Genomic DNA, 13522 nt, shown 5'->3' with positions numbered 1-13522 from the left:
ATGGAATAGTGTTATTAAGATCTTGCAATAATAATATTAAAACAACAACAAAACAAAAAAAGGAAAACAAAACAACAAAAAACCACCTTGGGGTTCAAAGTAATAAGATGCCTAATGTAGAGTACTGATAGTTTGATCCAGAGCAAATGGAAGAATTCCTAACAGCACTTTCATTAAAGAGTTGTCTTTCAAAATATCAGAGAAGTGGTCCGTTGACTGGAAAAAATAAAATTAAAAATTAAAAAAGTGAAAATGCAAGTTCATATGCAACATATTTTGTTATCAAATATTGAAACAGAGTCTCAGCATATTTCAGGATTATTTACATGATTGGATGAAACTGCTGTACACACAAGGGAAAACAAATCAGCTATCACATTGCAGATAACGTTGGAGGTTGGTATGGATTAGATTTTATTCATTTTCCCTCTTGCACACTCATACAAATGTCAGCAGGTAGAGGACACATTCCACTGCAAGACTAACCTGTTCTTAAATGAAGTCATATTAAGTCAGTTGTTTTTTTCTTCACATTTCTCAGTACCTTTACTCATAGCTGCACTTCTTTGTCTTGAATTGTGTTCTCATTTGTCTCTTGGTGCATGTTATTACTCACCTTTAGTCTGTACGTGCTCTAGGTAAACCTCTGTATCTTTAGAGGCTTTTTTCATTCGTTATTTTAAAAACCCTTCAAGTGCCAAACTGCTTTTTTCCAGCTGGTAAACAACTCAAAAAAATATTCTACCAGCCTGGATCCAAACTCGTACTGAACTGCTCTGCTTAACTTTGCATGGGTGAGAGGAATAGAGGCGAAGGAGAGAAGAGTGGAAAGAAAGAATTTGTAGCAGCTCCCACAGCCATGCAAAATGTAAAGCCTTGTTTCAACACATCACCTGCAAAGAAAAACCCGTCTCCCCAGAAGATTCAGTGATGCTTCCTTTAAGCAGCAATTACTGCTGCAACCCCCGGCCTCCCAAGGGGATGCTCCTACGGGTTGGCAGCTGACCGTATGGGTCCAACCTTCACATATAAGCATGCTCTGGCATACCGGCCTGATGCTTCCTTGTCTGCAATTTGGTAGTAACTTCACGATGTGCCAGCACACACACACAGAGCACAGTGCAGCTGTTTGTCTGCCCACCTGTCACTGCCTGCCAGGTCACATCAGTCTGGCTGGGACACGCTGGGTACCACCGGCCCCAGAGCGCCCATCTCTGCCATCACATCCCCATCCCTACAGCAGCCCTCAGCCACTGCTAGCACCAGTGCTATTGCTTTGATTTTAAGTTTACTAGTGAAGTCCCCAGCAATTGTCCCTTAGTAACGGTAATGTAGATAATTAAGAGATATTGGATAATTTAAAACAAATACGCCAAATAAAAGCTATTAAAAGTCTGGTGTAGAGGAGGCAGGATGTTTCTGTGCAAAATACTGAGATGAGATCTGGCTGCAGCATGCATCCAGCTGTCTTTTCCAGGGGCTTTTTTCTAGTATATGTATGTGTTTAATTTTACTCATTTCAGTAGTTCTAATGTACCTAGTCAGGCTGTTTACACAAGTTAATGATGCATGTGAAGTATTTGCTAGAGCAAGGGGCTGGATTCCCAGCAGGAGATTGTGCAGAAATGCAGGAGGACTCTTATGACTGTTGTAAGAAAAGACAGGGCTAGGCCATGCATATACAGCAAAAATCAGGTGCCTCCCCCCCAAAATTGTCTTCATTGTTTGCTCTCTACCATTCCTAAAGTAATAACACTTGTCTGCCCTGGTTAATGTTTTCTAGAGGACGCTTTGCTTTCATAACGCTATTTAACAGTATAAATAAGAGAGGGAGCTGCAGGGTAGTCCTGGTGAAGACAGCAGGATCCTTGGAAGCTGCTGTAAGTAGTGATTTTTTTTGTTTCCTATGGAGACTTCAAAAGTGTATCCTCCTGTTGCATGCAATTGATTTTAAGCCTTTCCTAGGGTTGTACCTTATATTGAAATCTGTCTTAGCAATTGTTCCAGTGATAAAGAGGCTTATTTGGTCAGCTGGATACAAAGCACAGAGGCACTGCAATTTAGGCATGGAGTTGCCTGCATGTTGTTAGATGGCTGGCAGGAAGAATAAGAATGTAGAAGCCAGAGTGGGGTGTCTAGTTGTCTGGCAGAGAAGCAAGGTGAACTCTGGAGACAACAAAACCTAAGCACCTAAAGAAGGGATACCTCCTGCCCTTTCCTGCTAGAGGGAACAGGCTCCACTCCATCCAGAGCGTGAGGATGGGTGCCCAGACATTGATGCCTTGGTAATCCTTTTTGAGTAATTCTGCTGATTATTATATTCAAGGCCTACAAGAAACATCTTTGCTAGGGAATGGGATATCTGAGGTCTGTTTCCCTTTTAGATGAGACATCTCCTTGTTGCTCTAACAACCAGATTACTGGAAAACTGAGAAAGAAAGAAGGAAAAGGTATTTGCCACACACTCAGAGTATGAGATCACAGTGAGGCCAACATGTACCATTCACGCACCTAGAGACTGGGTAGTGGTCAAGTGCACACGTGAAAGTAGAAACTGGGAACCCAGTCTGATCCGTTCTTGGGACAGTTTGTGCTTTGTGCTGAAAAGAAATCTCCTCTGTCTCATTTGACTGCCCTAACCAATGCACTGGTCCTTTTTTTTAATCTTTTTATTCTCTGGCCTCAGTGATACTTCATCCATGAGTGTGTGCAGCAACTCAGGTCCAACAGCAAATACCAGAAATGCCCTGGTAGCAGATTGAGAGCTCATGTTCACCTGTTTCCACATAAAAGAGGCCTAGAAGTGGGTGTTGCGCTTCCTGGGTGAGCTCTTTGGTGCTCAGCTGTCCTGCAGAAGATAGATGACACTGGGAACAGCTCTGATTTGAGTCCCTCCATTCTCTTCTCCCAAGGTTTCTTTGGACTTAATTGGTCATGTTCAAGAAAATTTGGCAAAGGGCTCAATGTTTTAAAAAAGTTCCTAGAAGTTTCACCCAGAAGTCTGACAGGGAAGTTTACTCCATGCAAGAGAAAGCAACACACCCATGTACAGTCACATGCATTTTTAAGAATACTGTAAACTTGGATTCCATGTTTCTGTTGCAAAAGGAATTACTTTTAATGAAATGGTCACAGTGACTGAATTCTTTGCAGAACCTGATACCCTTGGCTTGTGCTGGCAGTCTTCTCAGGGGCCTCCAGCAAGTACAGAGGCATCAAACTGTGAATCACATAAATAAATGTCTAGCTGATCACTATGGAAAAGTCCCTGAACATGTCAAGGCACATACTATGAAGTACCTAGAGAGCTTTCAGGCCAGCCAGGAAAGCACATACTAGTTTGTGGTGCTCCTGTGACTAGGCAGTCCCGGACAGAAGGTTTCTGAGATCGTTTTCTCACACACAGGTGTGACTAGTCATCTTTCCTTTGTGACTTTTTTGTGTGCTTGGGTTGTTTTTGTCTCTTTTTTGGATGTGGCCCTGAGTAGAAGAAAGTAGTTCAGCAGACACCAGTGGTGGCGGTGGAGTCATGTCTTGATGTGCCTGGTGCTCCCAGAGAGCAGCTTTCAGGAAAGAGATTTCTCAGATTCCCTCACTTAGAATCAATCAAGAGGGAAGCAGCACCATCTGGTGAGCAAACATCTTTTCTATTTCATGCTTGCATGTGCTTTTGAGTACTGCAAATGTTCATGGTTAAAATGACATTACAGGTGAGGACCCCTTGTAGGAAAGGCATGGGATGAATATCCACCTCCTGGACAATTACATGGGATTCTAAAGTCAGAAAATTGTATTCAGAAACATCTCTCCAAATAATAGAGACAAAAATCAGCCCTCAAATGGACAAATTTGTTATATCCACAAAGAATCAGGTTCTGTCAGTTGGAAAATTTAGTCTAGCTCTGCTATTGGTCTTTTGGTAGAATTATTTTAGGGTAACTTCAGCCAATCACAGTTTTCTCCATTTTCTTTGTAGGACAGAGTGTCCAAAAAAGTACTGCTATTCTGGGTTTCATGGTAGGGAAGATTGTAATATATTCAACATGTAATATATATTCAACAAATGTTATCACCAAATCTATTACAGGTAAATTGCTTGAAACATCACTAACCTCCAGGTGTTGGCACGTTCTTATGCCATTGTCTGTTTTGATTGAAAGCTCTTCATGAAAGAAACCTTTTCTTGAATACCACAAAGATATTGTCATTGCCTTACATAGATATAAAAAAAAAAGAAAATGGGTAGAGAATTAACCTAGTTTCGTTCCAGGCTATTCAACAAGTCGATGTAAATTTGGAATTACAATGGAAGAGATCTTCACTTCTATTCCCGTGTTTGTGGGCAATCTGACAGATTGCCTCTTAGCAAACTGTTCTTCTGGGGATGGTATAAGTCTTAAGATAGGAAGCTCTCTTCAAAATTAGCTTCTTCAGATAGGGAATTCTCTAAGGGCTTTTTCGCACAGGATTCTATCTATCTCTTTTGTTTGTTTGTTTTTGTTTTGTTTTGTTTTGCTTTTTTAATTGTTAGCAAATATGCTTGGTAAGAAAACACCTCAGTCATAGAGGTTGCCTGAGAATCCGCACCTTCTGTTTCATATGGAAACAGTCCCTGTTTTCAATTTATCACCTTCAATTTATCACCAGGTTGATCACCTGCTAACCTAGCAGCCACAGTAATATAAAATAGAATAGTAAATATCAGGTATGAAGTAATAGCTCCCAGTCATATTCTAAAGGCTTACAGGACGCAAATTCTATTGTAAAAGTACCTTTATTCTTTGAAGAATAGCCTAATAGAGTCGGACACATCCATCTTCAAGGCTTAAACAAAACACACACACAAAAGGGACCTCTACAAACTGCAGCTGCTGAGTCTTTCATAATCTCATGATTTTAAAATCAACCATTACCAAGATTTTTGTGAGGGCTGACTCATAAGTCTCAAATGTTTGTGATTGGCCAGTACTGAGTAACAGATGGATGATTCAGATTCAGATTGTATTTAATTATCTGTGAATTCAGAGCTGTAATAAAATGAAATTAATTCCATGAATGTTCATAAATCAAACACAAAGAGCAAATATGTCATAAATGTATAGAGGAAAAAATATAGGAAAAAAATCCTCAGAAAATTGTAATCAGTATTTTACAAAGCTACTGCAAAACCATGCTACATCCGTTAGCTATAATTTTGAGGCCAGGTCAGTTAAATTCTACATCTACTTTGCATTCCAAATAAATATAAACTTGCATTGCAATGTGTATATAGAAAATTCCATCTATATGCTGTGTTTTGTTATAGTTATGAAATGTGATGAGATAGGGAACAGGTGGTGACTTATGTTTCATTCTTTTGTATTCATGTTATTCTTAATAAATTATGACTGCAGTTGAGTAAATAATTCACAGTGAATAATTTATCCAGAGGCAGATTCTGAATCAGACTGCTGGATACGTGAAAACAGATCAGGTTCAGATTTAATGCTTTTGCCTGGGAGTTGATTTCTTTTCAAAGTCTGACTAATACATTGGATCTCTGATAGACGATTTTAAATATTCAGAACAGTTCTTATGTTGAGTTAGAAGGGGATAGATATATTGAGCAATATCATTTCAATGTCAAAACCAGAGAAGGCCAAAATATAATTTAAAGTTACTGTGCACAGTAATTGAAAATGTAGTTATCGAGAGCCCTTATGGTTCTTCCATTTGTCAATAACAGAGTAGGTGTTATTGCAAGCAGGCCTGTTTTTAGAAATACTTCTATCAGACATGTAATTGTTTGAATGCTTGATTATAGCTCAAAAATGTTTTGTCATTCTTATGCAAGTCTAATTGTAACTGGATATTCAAATACTAATAAAAATTGCTCCCTCTGATGTTATGGAGAAATTAGGACCATGATCATAGCCCTTTCTGACCACAGTCTTTCAAGTTGAATCATGCCAGAACAGAAAAGTGCAATTAGTTTAATACGTCTCTCCTTGCACAAGTTTTAACAAATCTAGTTCATTATCTCCACAAACTCGTTGCAAGTCTCTCACCACTTCTTTGCGCTAGGTTGCTCAGAAATGAGGCCTGCTGTGACTCCACGTTTCCAATATCCAATTATAAGAGCTGATATAGTGTCAGCTCTGCAAAGGAATGTAGATACCACAGCCAAGAGAAATAGGTTAAGATAAATGTATTGCCCTTTGACCAGTAGAGCAGCTGATAAAAATAAGGCCTTGTTTTTGTTAGTGTCATTGACTCCTTTAGCTGGGCTGAAAATGAATCTACTCCAATGGTTTGGTTTGTCTACTAAGAGACAAAACGTTACTTCAGGTTCTTATTTAAAGTGTCACATCATTTTTATTCAGAAAGAAAGGGAACGTATTCCTTAGAGACATAGAACTTTTTATTTGGTTTGCTACTGAAGAACAGTCACCATCATTTGTCTTCTCTTGAAATAGAGGGCCTTATCAATCTGAACAAAAATTTATTTAAAAATCTCCTCCATGTCTGTTTGCTCAAATTCTGTTTGTATGTAGCTACTGATTGCTGCCCACTCGCATGAATTTCCTCTTTCTTCCCTTACTCACAAAACATCCAGAGTTGCTCTATGATGCTCTTTACAGGAATTATCTTAGACCATTAATGTCAAAAGCACAGTGGTATTGCAGCCCTCCAGTGGTTGCCATGGTATGTTTTCTGGTGGGACATGCTCTGCTCTCTGGCCTGCTGAGGGTGCTGTGTATTCAGCTAATCTACACCAAATATTGCCTTTGTGGATGTATAGGGTAAGGCCAGAAGAAAAATTTGTGGGAGATTTGCCAGGAGGCCTGTAGAAATAAAAATAAATAAATAAATAGATAAATAGATAAATAAATAAATAAATAAATAATAAAAACACCTGGCAAGAGGTGTTTTTTTAGAGGAAATTGAGGACAAGAGAAAGACATAAGAACTTTTGTTCTGTGAGAACGACAGAATAACTATATCTACATGATTTATTTATTTACCCTAGTAATAGATTCTCTTTTTCCTCCATAGGATTTTAATGCAAGAAGATGAAGACCAATTTTTACGTATATTTGCTGCTGGCTGGGCTTCACACTGTTGCCCATGCTCAGCTTGTTACCAGCCACCATGATCCAAATGAACCTAAAGACCATGTGCATTACGCAGGTGAAGCGATCGCTTGCCTCAAACTAGTTCCAAGCAATGCTGACTTTGCATTTCATTTTTTTAATAAGGTTACACTAGAGGAGCCTAATAAGAACATTTTCTTCTCTCCTGTAAGCATCTCCACTGCCTTTGCAGTGCTGGCCCTAGGGGCTAGGTCAACCACACAGACTCAGATCCTGGAAGGACTCGCCTTCAACCTTACAGAGATTCAGGAGAAAGAGATACATGAAGGCTTCCACAACCTCATCCACATGCTAAGCCATCCCGAGAGTGGGGTCCAGCTCAACATGGGGAGCGCTATCTTTCTAACGGAAAAGCTGAAACCACTAAAAAAGTTTTTAGATGATGCCAAAGCTTTGTATCAACTGGAGACTTTAACCACCAACTTTAACAATCCCACAGAGGCTGAGAAGCAGATCAATGATTATATAGAGAGGAAAACATATGGGAAAATTACTAATTTGGTCAAGGAAATGGATCCACAGACTGTAATGCTCCTGGCTACCTTTGTTTTCTTTAGAGGTAAGTCCTCTAGTATTCAGGTTCATGTCATTCATTATAATCAAATAATCTCTTCAGCTCAGCTGCCACCTTTGGAAATTGTTCCAGGGGAAATTTGAAATGCTCTTTGCTGGGACAGAAGCCCCTCATAGCATGCTGCAGCCAGGTAGAGCAGCAGGGCCCTGTTCAGCACCAGAGGTGGCAGGAGAGCCTCCAGGCTCAGCTCTGCCCATAGCAGCCAGGAAGCTCTGCTCCAAGACACAGCCTCCACACAGCCTCAGCTCACTTTCATGGGTTTAGCCATAGCTCCAATTGCCCCACATTCTTTTAGTTTTCACTGAAGGAACTGAGATGAATGCATGATCTATTCCTTTAAAAGCATCTCTTTAAAAGTGTGCATGATTCAATGGCCTAATTTACTATACACTACATAATCCTATTTTTTCCTATTGGAGTCCTTGAAATGTATACACATTAACATATTTATATACAGAAGAAGCTAGTGATGAGCAGAAGAGGGCATTTTAAGGAACAAAGTGGAAACAGTGCATTTCTGATGTGGGTTTGATGATGTGCTATTAAGCCTGACACAACAACACTTAGATATGAGATTCTACATTAATCTTATCTATAGATTGAGGCTTATTATTAAAGTCAATAAAAATTAAATGCATATACTATATGAATGCACAGATGATGTCATGTAAGCCTTTAAATGACAACTCATGGAAAGGCCACTTAAATCACCAAGAGAAAAAAGTAATGGAACCTAATACGCGCTCTTGACCAGGTAAAAGATTCTTTCCTTACTGTGACATGCATATTAAAATGGTAAGTTTGAAAATTGTGAATTTAGCAATTGGGGGAATAGGTGAGTATAATTAGTTATATAATATTCCATTTATGATGGGATGAGACATGGTATATTCAGTCACATTTTATCTCTCTGTATCAGGCAACTGGGAAAATCCTTTTAAACCAGAGAACACTGAAGAAAGGGAGTTCTTTGTGGATGCTGAAACTATTGTGAAAGTCCCTATGATGTACCAGACAGGCAGATTTGACTTGTATTTCGATGAGGAGCTGTCTTGCACCGTGGTACGTCTTCATTACAACGGAAGCGCTACAGCATTTCTAGTTCTACCAGCAAAAGGGAAAATGAAGCGGTTAGAGCAAGCGCTGGTCAAGGAAACCATCCGGGAATGGTCAGACCGTCTACTCCAGAGGTAATCTGCCAGTCAGCTGCAGTGGCACCTAGATGAAGTCTATTTTCTTTTTTAGGAATGCAAACACTACAGAACACAAACGCTATTGCTGATTCTGGGAACTGAGTGGGTTATTTTTGGCTTGTGCATCCTAGCTGTAAAAATCTTGCAGCTGGTTGGTATTTAACTATTCTCTTGTTGATGCTTGAGTGACTTTCTGCTCCCCCCACTAGGGTGGAGACCATCCTGATCAGGTCTCAGGAGTACCAAATAGCAATCCTATCTTGGGGTTTCTAAAACAGTCTACTGACAGAGTGAGAAGGTGGCAATTCCAAGACAAATCCCCTATACTGAGGTTTCAGCTAACGTGTTTTACCTCACATATGTCACTGACACACTGTGACTCAGACGTATGTCTAAACCCTAAATAAACCATAACTTAGGCAGTTTGTATTAATGCGTACGTACGTAATATGTCCTACACAAATATCTTCCTTACAAAGGGCCATTGCAGCACACAGCGGTTGTTATAACAGGCTGGTGATTAATTACTGGTGCCCTGATTTTCTGGCATTTTGTTTTTGAAACTATAAAAATCTAATGAGGTTCTGTTAGCTCCTACCACTGAAACTAACATCAGCTAACACGTTTTACAACCTTGTTTGTCTGGGAGGGAAGAGATCTAAGCACCAGTAGATGAGTAATATCAAGTTAATACGTGCCTAATTTACAAAGCTCTGCCCTGATTCACAACTAACAAGGCTTTGGAGTTCACACCCATGATTCTTGGTGCATCATTATAGAAACGCCGCCACAGTTAATAAAGACATAGTGGGCAGCAAATTGGATATGAGTTAATAATGTGATGCCTCAACTACAAAAAATAAAAATGTATTCTCAAGTGAAAAATCAGAAAAATCCTTACCTAAATAGATTCTTGGTGCAAGTTCCTTCAAGACCAACATATGAATAAATTCTTCATGTGAGAGGCTGTGAGAACAAAGTGGCAATTTCAGTTCTACTATTACATTGATGGCTGTATTAATAAGCACGGTCCCATCATCTTCTAATGCACGGGGCAGTATCATAGAAAAGCAACAACAGTGGGGTTTGGATTTTTTTCATCCCAAGTTATCCCAGGGAGAGACATCAGAAGATGTGAGCTACCAAAAGGATAATTCCTGCAGTAGGTGACTAAGAGGCTCTGAGGGTCCCTAGATAGCACATGAAGAGAAATTCAGCAGAAAGTATACTAAGCAGGAACTGCCCACAGCTAGCCTGGAGGTGATGTAAATCCCATCAGGAGTAACTTGTAGAATACAGTTTGATCTCTAGAGCTGGACCAAGCATGTTCTGCATATCTACTCTATCTGCTCCTCACTGTTAAAGGCAGACTCGATCTGCCTTTATTGTAATTCCATGGCCAGCCAATGGAAGGGAGACAATTAATTAAGATGGGGTGCCCGAGGGTAGAGGTGGTAGGGCACAGACCCTCCCGTGAACCATGTCAAAGGCCACAGCTATGCCAAAAGCACTGCTTTGCTTTGAAGTGCTGGGCTTTGTCGCACTTTTGGCCAAGCAGACCTGTCTGCGCCTACTTCAGGTCCCTCCTTGCTTGAGCAACCTGGGCATCCATCTCTGTGCCTCATTTTCCCTGGCTGTAAAGATGGCCTCTCAATACTGCCCTCCTTTACAGAATACTCTCATATTTGCTAAAGCAAAATGCCTGACAGATATCAGTAGTAGTAGTAGTAGTATCAATGACAGCATCTGTATCACCATGAGAAGGACCAGCAATCAGATTAGCACTCCATGTACATTCATGGCTGGTACAGCGCCCTGGCATTTGACACCCATGAGAGTTACACAGCATTCCCACCATCATTTACCTCAGTGTAAGGTCTGTCTTACCACCCTCTGTGTTTCTCTTCTGCCTGACAGCACAGTGAGACTCTACTTCCCCAAATTTTCCATCTCTGGGAGCTATGAAATAACACACGTCCTTAGCAAGATGGGAATTGTGGATGTGTTCACCGACCAGGCAGATCTCTCTGGCATCACTGGCGCACCGGAGCTGAAGGTTTCTAAAGTAAGTCTGAGACCACCAGCCCTCTCCTTCCTTTCACAAACACATGTTCTACCACAGAGAAAGCTACACTTTGTGGTAGCATCCAAAAACACCAGCTAAACACAGCTCCCAGCTTCCCAGCTTACCACAGCCAGGATCACCCTGGCTTCAATCTGTGAGTTTACATCTGAGAGGATTTGGGCCCTCAGTGACATTGGAGATCAGATTAGTTTGCTGCACAACTCTTTTTTCCAAGACCAAGATCAGACAAGATCTCCTGAGGTGTATCTAGAACATGAGTAAAAAACATCAACCCTCAGCTCCTCAGGAGGAGCCGCTGGTGCTCCTGGGAACACCAAGGCCCTAACACCCTGCAGACTGTTTTGGAGGTGCAGAGCTGGCGTCCCCCACATATGCCTGAAAGTTGGCCAAGAGAACAGGACAGCAGCCTGGTCACCCCTCCAGCCTGGTTAGAGGCAAGCACAGAGCCCTGCCAGGGCTGGGGGCCAGCTGGGCATGGCCACCTGCAGGGCCTCCCCTACCCCAGGATGAAGAGGAGAGACTGGTGAGAAACAGTAGAAGGCACATGGGGGAGAAAGGTCAGAGAAAATCTCAAGATTAGGGGATGCAATTTAGATAAAAGAACCTCTTTTTTATTATTATTTTTATTTTATTTTAACTTGGGAATTCAATAGAGCATTATTTCTAGTGGCAGTTTATTTGCATTTGCCCAAATAATCTCTTTTCCTGCTTTTTAGGTGCCTTCTTTCCTTGTATGCAATAGGGCAAATAAAAGCATTTAACTCAATGCAAGAACAAAGTCTGTTATCCTCTTTTTATTTGTCTCAAACAGCACAAGAATCCCTCACACATTTCAGAAGCATCTTGTCACCCTTCAGTACAGGGTGGATTTCACTGTGGAGCTTACAAGTGGAATGTCCATTCTTCATCCAGTCTTGGCAACAGAAGACAAATAGCTTGGGACTATTATTATTATTATTATTTATTTGTTAAAATTTATGTAGCTCTATGCTGGTCCTCATTTAAAGCAGTTATGACTACAACAACACAGCTCACATCTCTACTGCCCCTACAGATCCTCTGCAGTTGACTCTCCAAAGCGGGGCTGCTTTAAACAGGGTCTGGTTCACCTCTCAGGTTGCTGTTTTCTGCCCAGAATGACTTCGTGTTGTTTGGTTTTTTTTCCTAGGTTGTCCATAAGGCTGCTCTGGATGTTGATGAGAGAGGTGCTGAGGCAGCAGCAGCAACTGCTGCTGAAATAATGACCGTGTCCCTTCCTCCTGCCATTGAATTCAACCGTCCCTTCCTCATGCTGATTTTCGATAGAGATACAAACAGTACTCTCTTCATAGGAAAAATAGTTAACCCAACTATCACTAGCTGAAGTGACATATGAATTCTTTTTGTTATTACTGATTAAAGAAGTTTTGAAACTGCATGACACCATCTATTTCCATTTGTATGAGCTAAATATACAGTTCTTTTGTAGGAAGAATTTTCGTTCTATGCTACTGTTGAAAACTGATGGTATTGACCATGACACTTGCTTAGGAGGAAGCAAGAAAAATGTTTTGATTTCATTTAACAAAGAATGACTTTTTTACTTAACTGAAAGCCGAGGAAAGACCTGCTAAGATTTGCTAGTATTCAGGGAGAGACATTTGTATTACAATGGAAGATTCCTGCTTAGCAAGTCGTTGTCAGCCAGAATAGCAGATAAAATGATTAACACTTCTGCAAACAAAGCAGAGGTGGTTGTAATTTGCCATAAGTACATAAGAAAGTAAATAAGAGATGGGAAGAGTTGGATCAACAATACAAGGTAATGGGAAACTGAAGCTTTGAATGGAATCAGCACTGGAAACGTGAAAAATTGGCTTAAACACGGGGAGAGAAATCTCTTTTCTCCACCATAAACCTTTTATCATTATTAGCATTAATCTAGCAGCAAATCTTCCTGAAAGAGCTTCTTGCATCTCAGAACAGAGCTAGAGGATCAAATCTGCTCTTCAGCCTGAAGACTTTGAACCAAGTATTGCCAATTCAACAGCCCGCATGGGTGGTTGACTTCTCACACATGTATCCGTCAGTGACCAAAAGGAGGATGTAGCTGGATGAGCTGGCAAGGTATTTGGACAGCAATTACACAACACATTGTCAGCTGAGATTTGTAAAAAACACATAATAAGGGTCTAGCAAATTGTAGGTGTTTGAAGTGCCGTCCTTTTATAGCTACCGAGGTAGATCGGTAGATATCACCCCATAAGCAGGTTGCCTGACTCACAGGGTGGTGGCAGCCACCCAGGTGGGACAGAAGGCAGCTTGAGGGAGGCTGGTAACCTCTTTCAGTAGACTTGTCTTGGCAGCAGGTACAAGAGCACAGTTGCCCCTTTTTTTCCTACAGCCGTGGTTTTTTGGAAGGAGATGAAATGGTGTCACGGCATCAGGAATCACAGCAGGAGAGGCCGAATGGCTTGGAAAGCTAACAGCCTCAGTAACGTCTTGTGTGGCCTCTGTGAAATTAGAGCAAGGGTGATTTTATCAGTCTGGTGCACGT

General features: G+C 40.8%; 1 protein-coding gene across 1 annotated transcript in view; it reads left to right on the top strand.

Annotated features, from left to right (window-relative positions):
• Window positions 1–12403, top strand: part of LOC310901170 (uncharacterized protein) — a 45453-nt gene extending 33050 nt beyond the window's left edge. Inside the window, exons 6-9 of the mRNA XM_083840299.1 lie at window positions 7044–7692; window positions 8627–8897; window positions 10818–10965; window positions 12155–12403. Coding sequence (XP_083696425.1) covers window positions 7044–7692; window positions 8627–8897; window positions 10818–10965; window positions 12155–12349 — 1263 coding nt within the window. The 3' untranslated portion in view covers window positions 12350–12403. The remainder of the gene's footprint in view (window positions 1–7043; window positions 7693–8626; window positions 8898–10817; window positions 10966–12154) is intronic.
• Window positions 12404–13522: the final 1119 nt, after the last annotated feature.

This window comes from Anser anser (assembly GCF_964211835.1).
Source record: "Anser anser genome assembly, chromosome: 5".
NCBI classification, from domain to species: domain Eukaryota; kingdom Metazoa; phylum Chordata; class Aves; order Anseriformes; family Anatidae; genus Anser; species Anser anser.
This window is presented reverse-complemented; position numbering and strand designations above follow the sequence as displayed.